The sequence below is a fragment of the Oculina patagonica genome, chromosome 2 (genome assembly GCF_052425735.1).
Source record: "Oculina patagonica isolate OP01 chromosome 2, crgOcupat, whole genome shotgun sequence".
NCBI classification, from domain to species: domain Eukaryota; kingdom Metazoa; phylum Cnidaria; class Anthozoa; order Scleractinia; family Oculinidae; genus Oculina; species Oculina patagonica.
Window position 1 is genome coordinate 15,883,902 of NC_135759.1, and position 24,466 is coordinate 15,908,367.

Genomic DNA, 24,466 nt, shown 5'->3' on the forward strand with positions numbered 1-24,466 from the left:
ATTTGAGGTTTTTAAAAATTGTTGATGAGAGCACTCGGAAAATAAATAAGGAGACAAAGAAGAAACTTTTACAAAGATTTGCCACCCTGCAGTTAAATCCACTCTCGACACATAACACCCAAAACATTTGAGGTTTTTAAAGGTAAAAGCCTGTTCCGGCAAGTTTGTGGCCAAATATGGAACTTTTTTTTATTATAACGAACACAGAAATGCTTTGTTATCACTTTCGCTTTTATCCCGTTCCGAGAATATAATTTATCACGCGCAATGCGTGACGTGTCAAATGTCACGTTGAATTGTTTGGTCGTCTGAGACGCAGCAAGTTGCGTTCGGGCAACAAGTTTTTAGGAAAATTAAAGGCCCGGTTGCCCGAGAAAAAACTGCCGGACAATCCAGGAGAAAATTGAAGTGTAAGAAATTAATTTTATAAATTTGAGAAACGAAAAAAAACCTCCAAATAGCCCTCTTCTGATCGATGAATTGAAATCCACGACACTAAATCCATTTTCGTGTTGTCTTATAACCCAGACCTAACTTAATTACGCATGCAAATTTGTATGCCTTCGAAATTTTCGATATCTGGAAGCTTTGGAATGCATTTCTTGCTTCTTCTTGAATGAAATTAAATTCTAAGCAAAGTTTAATTCAAGTTTCTTTCATATTTCAATCTTAAGTTCGGGAATATTGACTTTTTTAAGTGAAGAGATTTACGCATCTGTCTGGGAATTATTTGTTTATTTATAGCTGCCCGAGAAAAAACCGCCGGACAATCCAGGAAAAAATTAAAGTGTAGGACATTAATTTCATAAATTTGAGAAACTAAAAAACCTCCAAATAGCCCTCTTCTGATCGATGAAATCCACGACACCAAATCTGTTTGTGACATTTTTCGAACAGCTTCCGAGCGAATTACGAAATATCAAAAGCGCATTTAATTTAAAAATCATACGTCCTGTGAGTTTTTTACAAACTTCAAAATCCAATATAGTAGAAGGTGGGTGGCTTACTTTTTTTGGCCCAGACCATGAAGCGTTCATTCCGAGTAGTTCGTGTAGTGCAGACTGTAGTGCATTCTTGCTCCGCCTGATCGATACCTCGTCGTCCAAACACATCTTGATGGCCGTGATAAATACATCGCCACTTTTAAGACTTTAAAACCCATTTGTTCACTTGAGCATTCTTGAGCACATTTTCTGATCGTTTGTGAGGTCTTCAAAAGTGTATTTTGAACAAAGGTGTAGCGAAAGGAACAAAATTTTAGCGTCGGACTCCACACGACAGACGCCATTTCAGCTCCTGTTGTAAAACATGTACTGCCGCCTTTGTTCCAACCCTCTCCCCCACATATATCAACAAAAGACAATGGCCCGACTTTGTGGACAAATCAAAACCTAGCAGGGGAGACAGGGGTAAACATGTTTAATTCACTTTTAATGCGGATTTAATGCATAACATTAATTGTTTAACGGGAATGGAGTGACATCCAAACCCCCACTATACCTCATGATACCATGAGGTAAAAAGTAAAAAAAGAACCACATAAAGCTAAAATTTGTCGACGTATTGCAAAAGATAAAGAGGTAATTAAAATGACGTTATATATGGAACTGGCCAGTCAGTAAACAAATGATGAACCTGAATAAATATATACTTAATAAACTGCCTGTTTAATAAATAAATTTAATAAGATTCTCAGAATTTGTTAACTGACTTCCGGTTTCTAAGTTTTCTTGGAATCCTGTCTTGGAAAAAAAAAGCTCGTTCACTTGCTTGTAACTTTCATCATTCCTTAAGCTTCAAAACTAATACTTGAAAACTTTTTATTTTAATCTTAACCTGAGAAAAGAAACTTTGTTAGTCGATTTCCACTGCGAGCGACAGACTAGACGTCTGTCACACTGATGCACTCAAGCCCGTAAAGAGATCAACCATAGCGCTTCTGATTGGTTCTTTCTCGCACGCGGAAGTTGGTAAACAAATGCCGTAACAACCAGTTAAAACACGCTCTGACACTTTCTCCAAAGTGCTATTTATATGAGCGCAAAATTTTGCGTTGATGGATTTTAATTTACAATAAATGCACACGCGACGAGAAGACCTCCTTTAGACTCTTGATATGTATCTTCGTACCTGAGTTATGCTGACACATATCCGAACAGCCTCAACAACGGTGATGACGCTTACAAGGGCTCAGACAATTGGCAATTTTTAGTTAGTTTGTCAGATAGAAGATATGTGCATTAGTGGTGTTTACTGAGTTTGATTATCCTTTTTTTTTTTTTGCAAAGATGAAATTGACAGTAATTGAAGTGTGTCAACTCTGAGAATAGCTCATTTGCACGATGTCGTCATTTGACTACAACTACCAGAATTCATTTCGCTTTTCTTTTATTATTCAAATTTTGAATCCGCAGTGGGGTTTGAAAAACAATTGCTCTAATTAGAATGATAAAAAGATAAAGCGAAGGATTCTGGTAGTTGTAGTCAAATGATGTCATCATGCAAATCGCCTATTGGAGTCAATAAGAATACTGATAATTTTTTTCCTGGAATAATTTGTTTCACTTCCGGTTCTTTTCATGGAAAAGCTTTTTGTAAGTATCAAAAGTTAATTACCCCCTCCCTCCCCCGGTATTATGGGACTAACACCACAGCCTCCTTCTCAGGCGTTTTGCCTTTTGATTTGAGCAACCAGCACCAACTATGAGCATTAGAAGGGGGGAGGGGAGAGACTTCCCTTTCCCCCAGTCTCCTCTTCTCTTTCTCCCTTGCGCGGCCATTTTTCGTCTTTGACTTTTGGGTACGATGCAGTTAAAACGCCCAATCCTTATCGAACTCCAATCCAATTAAGGTAGTGTTCTGAACGATCTAATGAAAATAGAAGTTCCACACGTTCCAGAGAGGTACTAGTGTCTTGCTGGAAAATCGAGCCTGCGTGACGCAAAGGACCCTGCTTCTTGGAGCTAACGTCCCATCATCCAAACCTTGGGAGACTGGGGATGAGCAAACTTTTGGCACGTGTGTTTTGCTTCAAGATTCACCGAAAGGAAGGTGTTTGCAAGTTCTGCTGAAGTTTGAGCAAAGTATTCGCTTTAGAAACGACACGAAATGCTTCTTCATTTACCTGAGAATTGCAGCCTACAAGAGAGAAGCGTGAGGTGAGTACACTTTAGTGTAACTGAGCTCATATACTCTTGCATGTGCATGCAATTTAATAGGTCTAATAGTGAAAGTTTGCTTATTTAGTCAGTGCGAGTTGTAGGGGAATAGACGACATATTTAACTGTAAAGTCGCTTATAGTGTTTTAAGTAAGTTCTTCGTGATTCTATAAAAAACTTGTTTCGGTGTAGTTTGGATTTCTTGCAAAAATTATATCCGTCCACTTTTCTAGTATTAAAGCAGCACTATCTCATTTGCATATAATTCTATAGCTACATGTACATGTTATGTCTCGGAGTGCTTTGTATGTTGCGCACAGACCTGAAGGGAGAAGAGAAATAATGAAATACATGTCCTTTGGTTGTAATGTTTTGAAATCTCACAAGTTATCAAATATCTGGTTAAAAAATGTCCCCCTTTTTCCTGAACATGCCGGAAAGTGGGGTAGACAGCAGGGTCGTAACCAGGTAAATGGGATCAGGGATCACAGCCTCGGGATCAGGATCATGGACCCGGGATCCCGCGTCACAAGTCATGGCATGTCATGGGATCCTGATCAGCCAATCAGATGGGATCATAATGGAATCAGGGATCAAATGTTGCCACATTTTGGGGATCAGGAATCAAAATTTAGAGCTAAAATTTGGGATCAGCGATAAAAAAATATACCTGGTTACGACCCTGAGACAGTGGGGTCTGAACCTCCTAAACCTTTTACTCTCCTTTCTCAGCCCTTTCTTTAGTGGTTCCCGCCTCTTTGTGCTATCTCTCCTGGTTCCCGCCACCATGGGAATCCTGCTTCCTTATACCCTCCCTTCTCCCGCCTCCTGTACCCCACCTGCCCCCTATTCTCCCAGGCTCATGCCCCCCTGTCCTCCTCCACATGAAATACCCATTTAGTTTCTGGGAAAGGACTGTTTTGTTTTCTGTGAAACATGAGCAACATCGATTGTACATGTACCTGTGGGACACTACAGTAGGCTCAGATTCTACAGATTGCATTTGTTGTTATTGGAGGTCAAAATGGAAACCCCGGGGGGCACTCCCTATAATGGCCTATACGGGGAGGCTCCACCCAAAAGGAGTACATTTTTTTAGGCTTCAGGTATATAAAAGGGTAGGAAATTCTGTCATTAAGATATTTAAAAGGGCCTTTAAATTAAATATTTCGAACAGACACAACTTATGGCTGTATCGTCTTAATTTTTTTAGCGCTAAATAAAAAGGTCAAGAAAACTTCCTGTTTTAAGTATAATGTCTTATCGTGTAGGTATATGAAAGGGGTACCTTTCAGGGGCGTAGCCAGGATTTTTGTATAGGGGGGTTCCAAATGTGAATTGTAATTGTGAAGGTAAAACTGAGCGCCGGAGGCGCTCCTCCTCTAGGGGGATCCGGGGGCATGCTCCCCCGGGAAATTTTGAAATTTGCGGTTCCCAGAAATGGCATCTCCTTGATTCTAAGCATACATTTTTAGCAATTTTAGCGTCAATTGAAGCTAGTATTTCTTAGAAGGCAAGCTCAAAATCCCGCGTACCAGGTAATTTTTCCGGCGTACCATTCACTCCCGGCGTACCGTCACTCACTAGTCAACTAGTATATCAGCCAGAAGTAGGCGCCGTGGATGCTTCCGTGCAAAAATGTCGACTGTTGCACTAATGTCAATTTGTCTGTTGTAATGTATGTTCATAAGAGCAAGTCCTGACTCTCGCTCGCTGGTCATTGTAGCCGGCAGGTATGTCTTTAGTCTGCGCAATGTGCTGAACGATCGCTCACATTCTGCAGAAGTAATTGGCAACGTACACAAGATGCGCAGCAACTTGTGCACATTTGGATAAAAATCGCTGTCACATTCTGCCAAGGCCTGAATTGCACTGTTTGGTAGGTCTTGATCCGCACTTAGCCACTTTCGCCGCCAACAGGCAAGCTCCACATCTGCAACTTGGGGTGATGGTAGATCATCTGCATAGTACTGGATGGCAGCTTGAACAGGGTTTCCTTCTTGAGAAACAAGCAAAGCTTGTAGTACGCACAGGAGGGAAGACATCACAGCATCATTGTTTGGGTCGAAGTATGAATCCATCTCAGAGATAAGGTGATCTAGCAGAGGAATTGTAAGCGCTCTTTTGTAGTACTCCTTGGGTGATTCTGCTTCAGACATTGCTTCGGTGCTGTTGCCGACCAACAACGCGTGGCATAGAGGGCTCGATGTCTGCTTTTCTCGCTGTGGTGGTAGCCATGTTGTACCAATCCGTGCAATGTTCTGCAGGTCTCTCTTAAAATCTCCGATGTGATTGTATATTTTTTCTCTTGAATTAGCTATTGTGATATCCTGAAGGGGGGTTCCGGAACCCCTGGAACCCTCCCCTGGCTACGCCACTGCCTTTCTTCAATAAAAGGTATACCAAAGGGGTGCCTTTTCTGTCAAAATGAAAAGGGTAAAGGGTTGGACCTCGGGGCAGAACCTCCCTGTATAAAACTTTTTTGAGTACCCCCCTCCCCCCGGGAATGGAAAGAAATAAGCCCAAAAGAAAACTTGATTATATTTTGAACTAGAAATTATATTGATTTAATATTTACCGGGATATTTTATTGTCTTAATTTTTATTCATTATCATAATCTGAAACAAAAGGAGATAAAAATCAAACTGGTTTAAACATTTTAAACCAAAAACAAATAAAACAAATTTAAACCACAACAATGATTTGCCTTTGCGAACTTGAGTTGTCATTTTTTAAATTGCTTGCCCGTAACATTATATTCGCATCAACTCTATTTTCAATCAATTTAAAGTAAGAATGCTGTTTCACTAATTTTTTTATCTACTTGATTTTCTTGATTCCAAGGGTTTGCACAAAATGTTTATCTGTGTATTGTAGGTGATTTCCTGACCAGTTAAATGGGATGACATCGCCATTGACAGATGAGCAGCCAAGGGGTGGCAGGCAACTCCTCGATTCCTTTTTCCCCTCTTCTCTGTGTGAAAAAAAGAATGCCTGATTCAGCATGCAGGTTAGCTCATACAATGCTGGTAGCTAGTAGCCTTCAATAAGTATTATTACATTGTAAATAGTACCAAACATGTACAATATAGCAAGGACCTGTTAACATGATGTTCTTCTCAAACTGTGAGGCACTTTCCACCCCAAATCTCCTTGGGCAAACCAACCACCAGTGATCATAATCAGGGCTCGAGACTAACGGTAGCCAACTAGCCAAAGACTAGTAGAAATACAGTTTTGGCTAGTAGGTTTTGGACTTCCACTAGCCAAAATGGCTAGTGAAAATTAATCAGGCATTAGTGCAAAGAAACTGCATTTATAAAAATCGTATCTGAGAGAAAAGAATTAGCATGCGAAGTGTTGAATGTAATAAAAGAATGTGTACATGGTGAAGTATCGAAAAGCGAACAAACTGCTGCAGTAACTTTTTTTAGAGATATTCAAAGGCCTTTTTGTGAGGAAAGAGGGGGGAAACATGAAAATATTGTTTCTGTTAAAAATTATTTAAGGATAACACCATAACACCAATCGGCGATCCAGGTCTTGAAATCGCAACTCACTGGTCACCAATGCAACTAACATTTCATCCTTGATGACTAAAAATTGCGGTTTAGGCACCAAAATAACAATTACATCTCTCTGACTGTGTTGAGGATTAATAACGGTAACTTTTTTAGACATTTAGTCCTTTCAGAAAATTAAATTGGAAGATCTTTACTTCTAAAACATTTAAATAGTGAAAAGAAGTTGATCCATTGTTTTCCTTCGATTCTCAAACATCCAAAAACTTGTCCTGTTAGAAATCGCCCTATAATGCATTGCAAACCCTTGAACATTGAGTACATCATTTATGCCAATTGATTGTGTCTCGTGTTATGCATCGCTATCCAGTCGCCATCAGCCAAGTTGACTCCTTGGACGTTCATAATGGTTTCTTATGTTTGCCACAAAGTTAGTGGCCACAAAATCTTAAATTGGGTATTTGTTTTAAACCTTGTGATAAGATTGTTTTGTTTCTTTTTGAGTGCATTCAATTCCTACAAATGATTTAAACACTTGATCTAGTCCAAATTTGATTTTACAATCTGACGACTAAAAAGTTGCATTTGGCGGCTGTTTTTTACCATAAAGTCGTCAAATGACGACAGACGGATTTCTTTCTTTGACTTCTAGTTTATGACACATACATGTACGTGATTGGAAAGCAACACAAGTTAGTTTTTAACACAACACGCAATGCTATGGATATCCAAGGGTATTTTCTGCAAGTGGAAGCAGAAATAGCAAGGAAAGCAAACAAAAAAAAACAAAAATAATCCGGATAAAGATGAATACCTGATGAAGTTGCGTGTAGATGTCTAGATGGTCTGTGATTTTTTCGTAAAATTTAAATGTTACTTAAAATATGTTCCTTTTCACAAACCCCCCCCCATGGTAAAAAAAAAAAAAACACTTGAAAATTCTGGCTAGTAAAATATCAGTTTTGGCTAGTGGAATCAAAGCTGTTACTAGCCACTTGGCTAGTTAGCAAAAAAGTTAGTCTCGAGCCCTGATAATACATGTATTTTAATTTCTTTGGGGTAGAGTGCCCTTCAGTAAGTGGGTTTGTTGCCGAAGTTCAACATGATTATATGCTGCTGTAAAACGTTATCAAGGTTTCAGGGCTCGACACTAATTTTTTACGCGACTTTCCATGTTGGAAAGTAGCCTTCAAATTTTACTTTCCATCTCAAAATTTTACTTTCCAAAATGGACGACAGTTCAAAAGTTGCTAACCATGTTTAATTAATATTAAAAAAATCTTACTATGTGTCTCGGCATTGTTTTAGTTGTTAAAAGTTGGACGTCTCATCCTCGTTCCACTAGCGCACCAAAACTGCACTCCAGGTTGAGGGTTAAACTCGGCTGTGAAACACTAGTCCCTTCAATACGAATCCTCATGAGACAGTCTAATACTTCAACTGACAAGCATGATTTCCAGTCTGACTTTATTTTCCCCATTACTGAAAAACCTCGCTCACAAAATGCTGTTGACAGCGGTAGATTCAGTGTAATTTCAACCAACATAAGGACATTGGGAAATCTGTCCTGAACGCGTACATCTGAAGTGCTTTTGCCCGTTTGTCCTTCGTCAACTTTTTCTTTTTCGCCTTCTTTTTGTCCAACATCACTACTACGTCGAGAAAAACCAAACTAAAAGAGACTCATTTCCCTGGAAAGATTTTGTTACATACCTTCGCGACAGAAGATCAATATTGCACCATACCACGTGTGTTTATAGTACCCAGACCTCCTCGGGAGTTCTCTTGATCCAATATGGCGGAGAATGCGAGAATAGCGTAAAATTTGTCTTTTTAAGACGAGTTGTCATTGTCATTTGGCTATTTTTTATCATTATCATAATTTTTACACACTGTTTTCCACTTAAGCCTTTTAAGCATAAAATTTGCTTTCCAGTAAAGCCTAAAATTTACTTTCCAGATCGGGTAAGTATTTTGGTTCATTTTCGTTTTTTTATTTTCCAAGAAGAAAATTTACTTTCCAGTGGAAATCGGGAGAGTGTTAGTGTCGAGCCCTGGGTTTTGCCGTCCTGTGTTCTCTAATAAAAAACCAGTAAGAATTAATGCACTTGTACATGATATTGATTATTTATTTTGCTTAACATTTTTAGATGATTTCACTGATGATAGAACAAGTTGCAAAAAAAGATCTCTCCATCATACAATAGGTGAGTTTTTTCTTTTATCGTAGCAATTATTATTGCAAGGTATATTATCCCTCAGTAACGGCCTGTTTATGTTTAATAAACATTTTCCTGGGTACTAAATTTAAGCCACCGTTAACACTGAAAGAATCGACTCTTTATAATCTATTCTTGGGGTGTGGTGCTGCCGGTGTGCACTTATATGAGAGTGGCTCAGTAAGGTTGGCCCAGGGGACTAAAGGTTTCTACTCAGCTGGTAGTAGACAGGACTGCACATGTACTTCATAATACATTGGACAGTAATTAACCGTGCACAGCCATTTCATAATCTGGCTGGCATTTTTTTGTCTTTTTTTTTTTGGAGTTTTTGTTTTTTTTGTTGGTAAATTGTTCCAGACCCACGCGTCACGCAAGATTTGATGTTAACTAGCTATACTCTGCTCTCTGTTTAGAGTGAAATGTATAATTTTGTTTCATTCGAGTGTTTTACCAGAAGAGAGGACTGAATAATCAAATAGAGAAACCAGAGACCTCTTGGACATGTCTAAGCTATTTAAAACTACCACTTCGTCAGACCCATGCGATTGCTTGGCTGTAGCGATGTAGCTACATGTAGTCATTCCCAATTTTAAAAATATTAATGTATACTCTGCGCTCTGTTTGTGTGAAATATTTATTTTGTCTTATTCAAGCGTTTGGCTCGGAGCAAGTACAAGTTGTAAAATTTACCCAGAACATGTTGAATAAGGCACGGAAAAAACATCATCGCGCCAGGGAAATTACCTGCTGAATTGCACAGTCAGGAATGCTCTATTTAAGAAATAGAAAACATGTTCCGTGTTTCTATCGAGTTATAGAAACACGAGTGGAAGTTTGGGAGAACGAGAAATGCTGTGGGAACATGAGTCGATAGACGAGTGTTTCCACAGCTTTTTTGAGTTCTCCCAAACTTTCACGAGTGTTTCTATAACTCGATAGAAACACGGAAAACATGTTTTCTATTTCTTTTAGAAAAAAAGCACAAAGAAAATAACGCACATCAAAGTAATATTTAGCGCTTTATTTAACATCAAAACGTAGATTCTCTTCACCTCGCGGTTTTACGTCATGAACATAATCAACCAATCATAGAAAGGGAGTCGATGAACAGAAATAAATCAACTGTTCAACATTTGCTTGAAGGCTAAAATTCACCGTTTTGTGCCAAACAAACAAAGAAAACAGGCCCCAAAGTTAACGTAATTATGAGAAATAACTAAGCCGATGGTTTAACTGAAGTCAAGCACTGGAAGGAGTCAGGAATTGTGGTTTTATTTCGCTTCATCGACCTAACCGAATGGTTTGACGACCAACGCTGCCGATCGAGCGACTCGAACCTTGGAGGTGAAAGTGCATTATTTTTCTGTGAAAAGAAGTTTGACGCGGCATTCTGGACGAATATCTTGTCCTTTTGAGGAGCTATGAATAGTTCTGAAGTGCTGCAAAGCTCAGAATGGAGTGAAGTTGCGCCAATTCATATACTTCTTTGAAATGTCAGCCGCTTCGATAATTTCTTTCACAGACTATTTTTGAATGTGTAGCGGGCTCTATAAACATCTTACTCGCTTGTTTTCAAGTGTGCAAATATTTGTTTAGTCTTAACCTGGTTTTTGTCAGCTGTGACATTAAAATTTGGCACAATTCTTAGTTGTTATTTTTGCATTGCTTATTTCAGCGCCGTGAATATTGATTGCCGTGTCTACGACAACTGTCTGTGTCTCCATCGAGTTATAGAAACACAATTTTTAACCAATCAGCGCACGTATTTACTTTGTGCTATTTTCTAATTATACTTGCAAAAGCTTGTCGGACGAGGCTAAACGGAGAAATACAATGGGATGGCCTTAGTCTAATCTTTATTTTGGCGTGAAATAGACTTCTTTTTAATGCCATTCAAGAACTGGTCTGGGTTTATTTTATTCAACATTTGGAACAAAATAAATATTTTAATGTGTAAGCAGGAATTTATCCGGCCAGGCAAGAGATGACTAATGAAGGAAATTCATGTCATGCACACTTCGTGGCTCAACCATGCAGTCAGTTGCCAGGCATTAAGAACTAGTTCTGAAAGTCATATATTGAGCATTATTAATAAGAGGTACAGGTATTTTAAGCTTTCGTGTATGGCATGTGCATTTTCATGTTACTATGAAGCCTTGCTCTTAGAAGTGCTAAGTCTGCATTCGAGCCAAGTGGCCCATTAGGCTGGAGCTAATATCCCCGTTTCAGTAGCGTGAAATGACTAGGAATCTTTCTACTCTTCCCTTTGATGGGATGCTAGTTCATAACAGGGTTACTCTCCAGCATTAAATTTGCCAGTACTTATTTATACATCTGGGTGAAGAGAGGCACTATGAGAGTCAAGTGTCTTGTCCAATAACATAATGCAATGCCAGACCACTTGATCCTTAGTTCAGCACGATAACCATTAGGCAACCATGCCTGATCCCACCAGAAGTGCTAAGAGACTTGGAAAATGTGTTTACTAAATGCGGTTCATTAAACTGGTGTTCTGCTCCAGTAGAAAGGATTGATTTATTTTGCTTTTGCCTACAGTTTCTGGATAACTTCATTGATAATGGATCAACTCAAAAAGAGAAAAGAAAAGAACTTCTCTACATCATAGCAAAATGTAAGTGCAGTTTTTGTTTTAGCAAAATGTATATATTGGTAGTATACATATCAAATTGATGTAACATTCTCCAGGAGACTCTCTTCCCTGATTCACTGTGGACATAGGTTTCCTTGAGTAATGCCTTGGGATGAGACATTTGAGTAGCTGAGTTTGAAGGACGGTGTTGAGTTTAAATGACACTGAACTGGTGGAAAGGAATCTCATCAAAAAATAGGAATAAAAATAAATCAAGCTATTCTTAAGAACTAGAGCCAGCTTTCACTGAAACAGCTAGTTTGAGAAAGGTTGTCGGAAAAAAGCACAAAAGTGCACACAACAAGACCAAAAGGTAGTATGGGTAGCCAGAAGTAGAGAGCTACTACACATGCTGAATACTAATAAGATGGCGACATGAAACAGGAATTTGCACATTTTCTCTCCCTTCAGACATGTGGAAACAAGGAACTCTTAGCCAAGCAAACTTTTAGAAGAATTTTCAAAACTCAAAGGCATGTATACGACAGTAAAAGTAAAGCAACAAAATATTCCTTCTGAGAGGAAAAACAAAGTCTTCAAGTGCAAAAATACAAACTTGTACATTTCCTCTAAAGTAGGCCAATATGCAAACTCAAGTGAAAACCCAGACCACCTTTCAGGGTGCACATTTGTGCTTTTTTCTGATAACCTTTTTTCGAATTAGCTGTAGACGTTTTCACAGAACGGAAAGACTGACGTTTCGACAACCTGAGCGGGAGACATCTTCATAGTCAAGTGAAAAGTTGTTGTCAGTCGATGTTATAAGTCTGGTCCATTGAAGTTGATTGGTCGGTTTATCCATGGTGTTATTGGCTTTCAGACTCAGAAGTTTCTATACCAGCTTTCCAGAGTCAGATGTTAAAAAAAAGTTAGTACTGTAGGTTAAGCAATCAGACTTCCGCTCAGGTTGTCGAAACGTCAGTCACCAAAACCAATTCTTCTCAGAACTACTCTCACCCAGACACTCACTCGTCTGGAGTAAATTTACGGATCTCTATGATTAAACCAGCTTGATTTTTTTGTGGGCGGTGGTTGTTAAAGGGACTATGTCACAGAGATTTCGCAGATTTTTGGTCAAACTGTTCTGAAATTAGTGGAAGGCAACGAAACCCATAAAAAACGATATCTTTGAACATCTAAAGGAAGATATAATCTTAATTTGCGGATGGAAATCAAGATAAGGCTACAAATATCGATTTTTTGAAGACGCGCGGAAACAATTTGAAAACGTTTGCCTAACGTTTTCAAATTGCAATCCGTTTCCATCCGCGCCATCGGCAGCCAATAATGCTAGTTAATAGTTTCAGTGTTCTAATATAGCAATTTTTTTAAAAAATGGATTATTACTTCTAGGTTTCATGCGACACAAATATAAATTTTGGCTGTTTAAAAAGCTGGTAAAATCCGTGACATAGTCCCTTTAAGTTTGGGCACTCAGTCCATGAAATACGATAACCCTTCCAGAGTGATCGTCATCTGACTTCTTATTACACTATCAGTACACTTTCTAAACAGAAAGGTGATGAGAATAACGAAAATCATCCACTAGGGGATAAAAATTATTGTCTTGATTTAACACCAAATTTTAAGAACGAACGTTGGAAAGAAGAAATAATATCAAGGTTTATAATGAATATATGTGAATACAAGCTACATATCTTGTTAGTTGAAATCCTGGTGAATTTACTTCTCACCTTTCTGAGGTTTACTCAATCCAAGAATAATTTGTTATACGTGTATCTATACATGTAATATAGGACGAATCTTTCAGCCTATTGCTAGAAGTATGTGAATAATGTAAGTAGCGTGACAATCACTGTGGATGTACAAACTACTCTTACATTGTTCACTTTTTAAATTGATATAATTTGCTTTTTTTCAGGTGAAGATAACCCAAGGAGATTGAATGAAGTCATCAGCAAGTCAAGGAAAGCAGACTGTAGTAAATCGTTTCGAACTTGCTTAGCCTAGTGATATCTTACATGAATTAGGAACGAAACTTTTTTTTGGACAAAATCAAGAAGAAAACAGTATTTCCCCGATAGCGTTTGAGTTTCAGTTAACAGAAACTTGACTTTTTCACTGCTTGCAAAAAATTGGTTGCCCTTTTAGGGGGTTAATAATTTATTACTCGCCACCAAGTCAGCTTCACGAGAGGAAACAAAAAGCCGAAAAAAAACTAAGTCTTTTGGCGGGAAAATATTTGCGCTTTTAAAAGGGACCAAGAGAAAAGTCGAAAAAAAACTACCCTAAGTCTTTTGGCGGGAAAATTGTCCTTGGAAAAAAGTCTGCGCTTTTGAATGGTGTCAGGTTTTGAGTCAAAAATATACTAAGTCTTTTGGCGGGAAAAATCTTGCACTGTGCAAATGGATTTGTCCCGTCAAAAGTCCAAGTATGTGTTTGATTTCTGACTAGACTCTGTTCAAAATCGCAGAATTTTTCTTCCTTTTGGCAACCCTACCTAGTCAAAATATATAAAAAGAGATAGCCTACATTTCTCCTAGTTACCAGGCCCCTTTTAAAAGCGCGATTTTTTATTTTTTGTACTATAATGAAGTCAAAAGACAACAATAAAATAGACAATTAAACTTGAAAAACTGTTATTTGTTATTGTGTTCCATTAACTAATTTACAAGACAAGATTAACAGAAACATTTCAAACTATTTACAATTCTAAACTACAAGTAATGTGAAAATCTAAAATAAAATAAAATACTTAACTACGACAATAACAAGAGAGAAAATTTGAACGAGTTCAAAATAGCTACAGGAGAAAGCTAAGTAAAAAAAATCCAGTCGTAAATATTAACTATAAATTGAAAGCCAGTTTTGATAAATGAACACGAAAATTCTGCCTTGTTGCTCAGGAAATATAAAAGCAAAGTGACGCGAAATACCGTGTCTGTACGAGAGTAAACTGTGAAATAATTTCAGTTAAGTTTGATTTCTGAAATAATCAGTCTAATTTAACCAAAAGACTTTATCGATCCAGTTCGAGGGATATAAATTTGTCTACATCCCTCGAACTTGACCAGTCAAGGCTTAAGTTTACAGACTGAATATTTCAGAAATAAAAATTAAAGAAATAAAATTATTCGACATAAAATCCCCACACAAACACTGAATTCCGCACCACGTTTGCACGACATTCAAAATGGCGAAACAACCCGCGAAGTAGACGTAACAGATTTGCTGTATAAAGTTTGTTAAGAGCACTTTTCCAATGACTGTCGTATGCGTGGAAAATTTTGTGAATAAAGAATGTTGCTCGAATTTTTGAACTAATTATAAAGTTCATCAAATGCCAATTGCAAAAAGCATAATTTTCTTTTGACAGTCATGGAAAAATGCTCAAAAATCCTGTAACTTTACCAACGTGCAGTTGACTTGAGGCTGGTTTCCATATAATTGCAGATCTTGGGCGTTTCATTAGTCAAAAGTGCGCCAAATTTTACCAGAACTATTCCGGTTTTCTCGTGATTGCCAATTACATGGAAAACACATCATGTACTGGTTGATGTTAATAAATTATTTCAATTTTCTCACAATCTCGATTATATCGACTCGATCGGCAGCGACTATTGTGGAAACCAGCCTTCAGAGCTAAGACTTGTACTTCAAAATACCGAGTTTTCTAACCCTCTTTCCTAAAGAGTTGTAGAGCGTTGTACATTCCAAATGCTTCCAATCTACTAGACGCAGACATGACCGTCTTGAATTTGAATAACATGCAGTAAATTATGAGATGGCGATAAGTCGCAAAGGCCGGGGAAAACCTATTAGTGATATCGAGTGAACTATCCCATGATGCACGGTTGAAAGATATTCTGTCTAGCAATTACCTCTAGAATTAACATCTTCCTATCTTGTCTTGTACGCTTGAATTCTTTAAGAGTTCTTGTCTTCTTCTTCAGCAAGCAGTGCTAAATATACTGAAAGAGAAACAAAAGTACGTGTTAAAATAAGAAGAACGTGTAGAAGATGTTCTAATGAAGGTGGCTAAAATTATAATCAATTCAATTAATAAAGATAAGATGTTCTACATGACACGAGCATGGGACAAAAAAAATTTTGCCCCGGCGGGAATCGAACCCTTCCCCCAATACCGGTAAGCGCCCACCGTTGGGCTGTTTTTTTTTTTTTTTTTTTTTTTTTTATTTTTTTTTTTTTTTTTTATATTTTCTATCAATTCAATTGTTGGAACAAATTTTCTGCACTATAGTCCAGTCCCCGAACTCTCCCTTCCACGCGTCCTTTAAAGGAGTTGAAACGTGTTGTTAGAGAGATTCACCCTTGATTGGCTATTAGATAAACAGTACGTTACACAGCGGATACAAAGATCAATGTAACGTCGTCCCGCGCGCGCTTATACCCTATTTTCGCACGCGCTCGTAGTTTTAACTTTTGAACTCTATAACGGGCTGTCACTGTGCCCCTGACGAGAATGACAGGCTTTCTGACTGCAGACTAGCACATTTTTCTAATCGATATGTGTCGAGAATTATTTTCTTAGTGAGCTCACTAAACTATAAAAGGCGCGCGGAAGGGAGAGTTCAGGGACTGGACTATCTGCGCTCTTGAGTCGGAGCACGAGCGACAAATATGCCGTTTACAAGCAGACACACTGCTAGAAAAAATTTTCTTTTGAATAGCTTGGTTTTTACATGACAGTTAACAGGAATCAGTTGGAGATAATAGCAAATGTATAAAATAGAAACATGTACATGTATTTGGATTTTAACCGGGATTTTCCGGTGTTCTTCGGAGATTGATCGGAAACTTTCGAAAGATTTTTCGTCACTTCGGAATAGGTCGGAAATCGCTTGCCTATCCGGTGTGCCTAACCCGCAACTAATGCGAGAAAGTTTTGTGGTGTTCAAGATTAAAGAGGGTTTTAGCTACTGTGCATACGTGTATATTCGTAGGCCGAACCGTTGATTTGTTGAAAGATCTAGAATTTCTGTTCTTCAGCGATCTGCCCGACGATTAGTTTCGCTGTTGCCATTACTTGCATGTTTGCGTGACATTGATTTCAGTTGTAAAGAAAAGTTTATAGTGCTTTGCTTTCATGATAACTCCTTTTGAAATCACTTGCAACGTCTCGAATCAAACTGTTTCTTAGTAAATTAAAAAAAAAACACCAATATATAGCGTAATTGTTCATTTCCAGGTATCATAAATGTTTCGAATTGAAAACTAATAAAAATTGTTTCAAATTCAATGTTGTTTTAAAATCTTATACAGTCAACTCTCCTTTCTCCTCTGCAGTCAGGGAAAAGGCTAAGGGCGCTTTTCGTTTTTCTCTCTCCAGGTTCTTTGCGCTTACTTTTTTCCAGCAAAACGGCCTCTCCTCATTTCCAAGCAGTACAAGAGTAAACAAGGCCTCAGCGGAGGAGAGAGACTTCACAACAATTTGTCGACTTATTCTTCGTGACAGGGCAAATTCCTTTGGGAATTAATTTTCGCAACTAAAGTAGGTGCTAAAGAAGCGTACCTTTCACAAGTTTATAAGAATCCAGAGCCTTGTCACATCAATTTTTTCAACGTACAAAATTACACTTATTATAAATCGAAGAGAACCCCCAAAAGATGCTAAACTGAAAAAAATAAACGGGGTTCGCTTTCCACCATGACACCATCTCATTTGCAGTTTTGCACGTGGAAGCAAGACTTTTGTAAAGTTTTCATTACTTTTGATTAGTCCTTTGCAAATCACAAATCCACCGTAAACATAAAACCTGACAATTTCTCGGATTTCCTTTGAGTGAGTTTGAATTCAGCGGAATTTGCGTCATGAGGCGTAAATAATGACAATAATAATAATAATAATAAAATTTTGTCAAATTGGAATCTTATCTTGCTGGTTAGCAGAAAGAAAATACGCGAAACTGTTGCTATTATCTCCGTCGACAGTTTTAATGCAAATAGTTTTAAAATCGCCATTTTTGAGTTAAATCTGACATTTTCAGAAGACATTTTCTATCACAAAAATTAAACCTCTTTTTATCTCGTGAACATGAATTTTTGATGAGTTTTGATTTGATGAGTCGAATGATGTGATGAGTCGAATGATTTGATGAGTCGTAATTCTACCGGTTTCGCTCCCAATCGATTTCGCACCGTCCGAGTTCGCACCCACCTTATACCGCGTTCGCTCCCAGTGTGACCGAGTTCGCTCCCAATAAAAACCGAGTTTGCTGTCTGCACCAAATTCAAACTTTCGCAGAGATTTTCTCGAATACAAGTAGCCTTTGCGGCGAATACTGAGGTATTTGCATGTTTCGAATTTTCATGCCAGCAACCACAGGGAAACCACCCGGCATGTTGTTCAACAAGTTTATTTCTTACGGCTTACCATGTTCGCGCAATACTTTGCTCGGCTGGTTTCTTCTTCCCATGTTTTATCAACTGGATGACTTCTTCAATTGTACTTCACCTGAAATTGTAAAAAAACAATGTCAATTGGGAAAGACATCCTTGGAACAACAAGTCCATTTTACAGTCTGGCCACCTCGCTAGTAAATAACAAAATAAATCAAAGTGCGCTCGCTGATAAGAAAAAAAGTTTTTGTTCCTTGTAATTTTAAACTACTTAGCGAACGAGGCTTTTATTTCTATCTTTGTTAGGGCGTTCAGTTTGCTGTGTCAGTGAAAGTTTTTCATGTCGGTCAAACTCCGAACGGGTAACACCAGCGAACACGTGCACGAACTTTGTCCGGGAAACGGTTCTTGGCAAATAACAACTCCACTGTGAATTATTGTTAAACTACTAGAATAGCGCGCACTGTTACTTGGTTGAATTGACTCGTTTCTCCTCAAAGGCTAACTTTTAAAAACTCTTACCTTGTTAAGCGACTACTCGGCCAGTGGTGAGTTCTTGGTCCATGCCAGGTGTTCAAGTACAAAATACTTCCCAATTCTCTTTAATTTGATCATTTTCTGGAGGTTTGTCGACAAATTACCACCTTACTTTGAGAAGGAATGAAACAGTTCAGACCACGAGGAACTGACGAATAAAATGCAAATTAGAATCATCACTTCAAGTTTGCATGTCGGTGCTAAGTGCGTGGCGAGGTTCCTGAGTCTCTTTTGTTAGTTTTAAGACATTAATTTCACCAGATACCAGAGATTTGATTCCCATTTTTCTAGTACGATGTTTTACTCCAGTAAAGGAATAATTTCAGTACATTAAGCAAGCCTCACTTAAATTGTTTGTGATTACAACAGATCCCTTCGTACTTAGCTGTACTTGCTAGGCGATCATGGCTCGTGATTCATGGGAAATCGGCATAATGACAGAGCGAACCGTGCTTGTATGGAAAAACAGATTTTGCCAATAAATAACTTGATAATACAAATTTTCTTGAGCAGGAGGTAATGCCTGTTACATCGGCGAAAGTAGCCGTCATCTTTCAACACGCATTCGTGAGCATCTGAGTAGGGACAGGAACTCGCACATTTTCCAACATCTGCATCTGCATCTTGGTGGCGGGATTTCGTCATCAACTGGTACATTTTCCCTGTATCTGCAACATTGCGCGCAATTGCGTGGCTTAACTTCCAGCCATATCCATTTCTGTAAATGTAAATATTACTACTTATCTCCGGCCTCAGAGGTGTTCCGCGAAATTACTGGCTTTCACTTCACGGATGGATCCAGATTTCTCGAACCCCCGATAACTCGAACCAAAAGTCGTTTTCCTTGGATTTGCTTCACTACTGCAATTGTTCCCTGATTTTTCAAATTCCTTATTTTTCAAGTCGTTTCAAAGTTTCCCCTGCCGTGAAGTTTGAGAAATCAAGATTCGCCCAGTATGATCCTGAAAAAAATTCTGAGGACATTGAACCAATAAGCACACCTAAAGATTGGAAATTAAAGCTCCATCTTTTATTATAACTTCATAATCAACACCTCAGTAAAATCTGCAATTTCTTTAATATTATTTGTGCATTTATTTGCTATTCATCTGCACTTTAGTGAAACACAAAACCATTAACAACTTATTTTTTTTTTAAATAATGAGAAGTTTTACAAGGCTTAATACCCAAAGAAGAAAATACATTGAAGGGGTACTGGTACTTCAGAAGAAATAACCAAAAACTTTTATAAAAACGATTTGAAGAAAAGCAAGGGTCATATTTAAAGATAAAAGATCATCGTAAAGATGGACGATACACGCCTCTCTTTTAAATTACTCCTGACAAATCCAACAGGTGAGGTTTTCAACTTAGCCTAAATTTTCTTTAGTCACTGACGAAGACAACATACGGGACTTTGTGCCACAAGAGTTGCTGTTTGTTTCTGAAGATGTCTTCCTTGTTTAAGGCACTTCGCTTACTGTTGTCATTTTTAACACCTTTGCCGAGTTACAGTGTTGCTTTTCATGTCTCTTACAATGTGCCGGTTGGGAAAAGCCCTTATTACAATGCTTACATATAAAAGGCTTTAATCCTGTATGTGCTCGTTCATGCCTCCTAAACGTCGATGAATTGCTAAAGCACTTTTGACAATGCTTGCAGGCATACGGCTTTTCTCCTGTATGTGTTCGCTCATGTACCTTGCATGTTGATGATTGGCTAAAGCACTTTTTGCAATAATTGCATGCATACGGCTTCTCTCCTGTATGTGTTCGTTCATGTATCTTGCAATTTGATGAGCTGATAAAGCACCTACTACAATACTTGCATGAATATGGCTTCGCCCCCGTGTGTGTTCGTTCATGTTCCCTGCAAGTTGTTATTTGGCTAAAGCACTTGTTACAGTACTTGCATTGATATGGCTTTTCTCCTGTATGTGTTCGTTCATGTACCTTGCATTGGTATGACTGGCTAAAGCACATATTGCAATGCTTGCATGTATATGGCTTTACTCCTGTATGTGTTTGTTCGTGTACCTTGCAGTTTGCTAACTGGCGAAAGCACTTGTCACAATGCTTGCATTTGTGTGGCTTCACATCTGTATGTATTCGTTCATGTATCGTGCAAGCCGATGAAAAGCTAAAGCTCTTATCACAATGCTTGCATTTGTACGGCTTAACTCCTGTGTGCGTTTGTTCATGCCTTTTGCAATGGTGTAAATGGCCAAAGCACTTGTCACAGTGCTTGCACATATATGGCTTTTCTCCTGTATGTGTTCGTTCATGTTGCTTGCAGTTTGCTGACTGGCTAAAGCACTTGTCGCAATGCTTGCATTTATAAGGCTTCACTCCAGTATGGACTCGCTCATGAATCCTGCAGTCTGCCGAAACGCTAAAGCTTTTATCACAATGCTTGCATGAATATGGCTTTACTCCTGTGTGTGTCTGTTCATGCCTTTTGCAATATGATGAACAGCTAAAGCACTTGTCACAGTGCTTGCACATATATGGCTTTATTCCACTGTGTGTTCGTTCATGTTGCTTGCAAGCCGATTTTCTCTTAAAGGACCGACCACAATGCTGGCACACATGCGCCACCTCCCCTGCCACTTCATCTTGAAGAACATTTTCGTCTTCACTAACAGGTGTGCTGCACTTGACATTGTAATGAGACATCACGTTGGCTCTTCAGTTAACTTTGCTGTCAAGATAGATGTTCTTTGTATTTCTGTGGAAATGACAACGAAAATTTGAAATAAGGTTTTGCACTTAGTATATCAGTACAATTTTATGTCAAAAGCTAGGTCAGTGGATGGGGGCCAGGTGGATGTGTCTGTAATGTAAGAGGTTTCAGGTACAGTGTACTGCCGCGTCCCAAGAAATACATGGATGTGGGGGGGGGGGGGGGGGATTGGATAATAAACATAATAGCCTCTTCTTGGCTTCAAAAATAAACATTGATATTTATCCTTGCACATTATCTGTTTCCCAAAGATGACAGTTTTCCTTAACCTTTGCACTTGGAAAACTGTTCACTTCTAGGAACAGAATAGTGGCTATTGTTTGCATATTCTTCTGACCTGCGTCATTTAAGGTTACTTACAGTATTGAGTTAAAAATGTATTGAAACAGACCCCATGATTAACAAACTCATGTTATAATGAACACATTTCCCAATCTCCAGTCCCTCTGCACTTCATTATATCAGCGTTTCACCGGCTTTGGGAACTCTGAATTTTGTGGGATTTGCTGCCAGCATTAAGCTACATTTACATGTATGTTTATTAAGATAATATGGTGCAAAATTTTAATTCTTCTAAAATGTAAAACAGGTTTATTATCCATAATTTTTAACCAAGACAATATTGCTTAATCAAACATTCTACTTTTTTGGGTGCCTTTCAGAAAATGTTTCGAATGCGTGTCATTTTCGGTGAAACCATGGAAAACTATATATCTATGGAAAGGCTATGAAATGTGAAATCCAAATATAAAAAATCTTGGAAATTTATAGCTTCAGTTAGCGTGCACTTGCCTTCAAACTTGAAACTGACGAGGTTTGCTTAGCTGAAGTATCCCCATCCGTATTATCTCTTACAACAAAACATTCTGCAATATATCAATCAGCACTTGATAGGCTACCAAAGTGTGACGAGCTTCAATGATCTTTCTATTGGTTTCTGAGAAAATGGGCCCTGAAGTTGGCCAAAAGGAAATTTTTCGTTTTGTGTCACGCAAAGAGGTGTCACAGTAAAAATATTTTGAATATTTTAAAAGCCTAACACACGTTTGTGCACCAATATCCTACAGTCTAGAGCGCGCACTGTTCTTTTGTCAGATGAATTGGGCATGCGTTAACAAAATGACTTCCCATTTGCAAAAAAAATCTATATACTCAGCGGTCTTACGGTAATTTGATTCAGTTTTTTTCGATGTTATATTTTTTCAACCTGGGTTTGGAATATAACTAAGTATGCATTTGCTTAAATCATTATTAACAAAAAATTTATGGACAAATCAATATTTGAAATCTAGACTTTTGCTTTATTGCTCATGTGATCATGGGCATTGCCCAATGACCTCATGTTTACGTTATGGAATGAGTAAAAGATTCAACCATACCTAAACGAGAAAACTTGCTAAAACAATTTTAATTTTAATTTTAAAATTAAAAGTGTGAATGTCCCAAGCAACGGGTCCAAAAATATAGGTCAGTGGGCCCTTAAATCATACACATCAAATCTCTCAAAAGTTTGCGGTAAATTACCATGCACCACAAATTATCGTTTGAAATTTTGCTCGTTTCAAACAAAAGGGGCTTTGGAAGTTTGAGGAAATGTGGTGAAAATTTCACTTGTAGCAAAATTTCCTTGCAAAGCCCAAAAAGCAAAGAATTTTGACAAATTTCGTTTGCATTATTTTTTCACAATACTGTACACTGTTAACTTGATTTTCAAACATTCGATCCCATTCAAAACAAAAACGTGACACAGCATTAAATTGCAATTCAGGCTCATGCTTTGACAACTCGGTCAAAATGGCGGCTTCAAAATTATAAGGATTTGTATGAAACATTATAGAAAAAAATCATATCGAAAGAATTATATAATAATCTGCTAGTTGTCTATGTGACGTTTCTTGACTGTTCTAAAGCATTTAAACCCTATTTAACCGATATTTTTAATATAAGTTTACTCTTACCTAAATATATGCAAGGGAGAACACTTCCTATGCTAGATAAACACCACTGTTCGACACAAATGAGCCAAAAATTGCTTTTAATTTGATCCACTCACTCCAAAACTTTGCATGGGCATAGTTTGAAGACCATTCTTTTACTGCAGCAAATTTTTGATTTGCCTACCACTCTCCGCGATTTAAGAATACGGGAAAAATGACCAAGGTTTGCAAACTTTTGGCTTTCTCCAACACCTTGAACCAGAGAGAGTGGATGCATTTTTAATTAGCCAAGACTTTCACGTGCAGCCTCACGCTGTGATTGGGTGATAATTGTCGGAGCGACAATACTTTTTTCCCATAGGGGAAGGAGGCAAATGTGCCTGTCAAGGGTGCTCTGCCTTACACATGTACACTGGCCCAAGCTCCCACAGGATAATTTTGCCTTGCATACAAATCTAGACTCTTTTTTCCTATAATGTTTCATACAAAACCTTATAATTTTGAAGCCGCCATTTTGACCAAGTTTTCAAAGCGTGAGCCTGGGCCCCCTGTGGTCCCACTGGTTATCTAAGACCCGTAACCTATACTAGACCATATATTTAGGCTAAACACTGAAAGTCTCTCCCCTGTCCTAAAGCTATCAGTATTTTTCAATGCTTTCTTAGTTATTAATTTGTTACCAGCCAGGGGTCAGCAAATTTGCTGTACTGCCTGCATACCAATTTTGAAATGTAATTTTCAGGGAAACTTTGTCGAGGCTAAATACTTCAAGCAACTGATTAGTTGTGGAGCGGATAGCGGCCCTAGGGGCCATTTCTCAAAAGCCCCGAAAGCTTTTCGGGTCCTTAAAGCCATTTTAAATTATCTGTATTTTAAAAACAGACAAGTGTATAGGCCTGAAACTTTGTATGAAGGAAACCACTGTTCATATGAAAAATATCATGGAATTATATAAAACAGCTTTGTAATTATAAGGTTTGAGATTTTGCCATAGCCTTTCGGGTGCGAAAACTTTTCGGGACCTTCGAGAAACGGGCTCCTGGAGCGGACAGGAACCGCCATACAGTGTATGCACCAGCGAGAAAATAAATGATATTTTGTATGGGAAACTGAACTGGGAAACTGAACTGTTCAAGAAACAAGACCGAATTGTACGAGTAAACAGGTCAAAAGTTTCTCATTTTAAAAATGATCAATGAGGTGATATACTCTATAGCTTAGTTAGATGTAAAAAAGTATTCAAATAGACGCTTTTACCTTTAGAAAACAACGAAAACGTCTTCCACAACAAGTCACATGTACGCCGCCATGACAGTTAGTACACTGGTGCCCAGTCTCTGAAGTCCTGCAACTGTCCTGCAATAACAGTACAGCTG

At 38.2% G+C, this 24,466-nt stretch overlaps 1 protein-coding gene and 2 long non-coding RNA genes across 3 annotated transcripts; 1 reads left to right on the top strand and 2 right to left on the bottom strand.

Moving 5' to 3' along the window:
• The first annotated feature begins 8,805 nt into the window (after window positions 1-8,805).
• Window positions 8,806-14,153, top strand: LOC144643242 (uncharacterized). Its single transcript, XR_013568874.1, has 3 exons — window positions 8,806-8,888; window positions 11,460-11,535; window positions 13,436-14,153. It is a non-coding gene; the product is annotated as an uncharacterized LOC144643242 (long non-coding RNA).
• Window positions 14,154-14,323: 170 nt separating this feature from the next.
• Window positions 14,324-18,539, bottom strand: LOC144643243 (uncharacterized). Its single transcript, XR_013568875.1, has 3 exons — window positions 18,397-18,539; window positions 17,909-17,989; window positions 14,324-15,485 (listed from the first exon to the last, which is right to left on the bottom strand). It is a non-coding gene; the product is annotated as an uncharacterized LOC144643243 (long non-coding RNA).
• Window positions 18,540-19,437: 898 nt separating this feature from the next.
• Window positions 19,438-24,410, bottom strand: LOC144643209 (uncharacterized). Its single transcript, XM_078502396.1, has 2 exons — window positions 24,348-24,410; window positions 19,438-21,138 (listed from the first exon to the last, which is right to left on the bottom strand). Exon 2 carries the CDS (start codon window positions 21,084-21,086, stop codon window positions 19,875-19,877), a length of 1,212 nt encoding a protein of 403 aa, XP_078358522.1. The 5' UTR covers window positions 21,087-21,138; window positions 24,348-24,410; the 3' UTR covers window positions 19,438-19,874.
• Window positions 24,411-24,466: the final 56 nt, after the last annotated feature.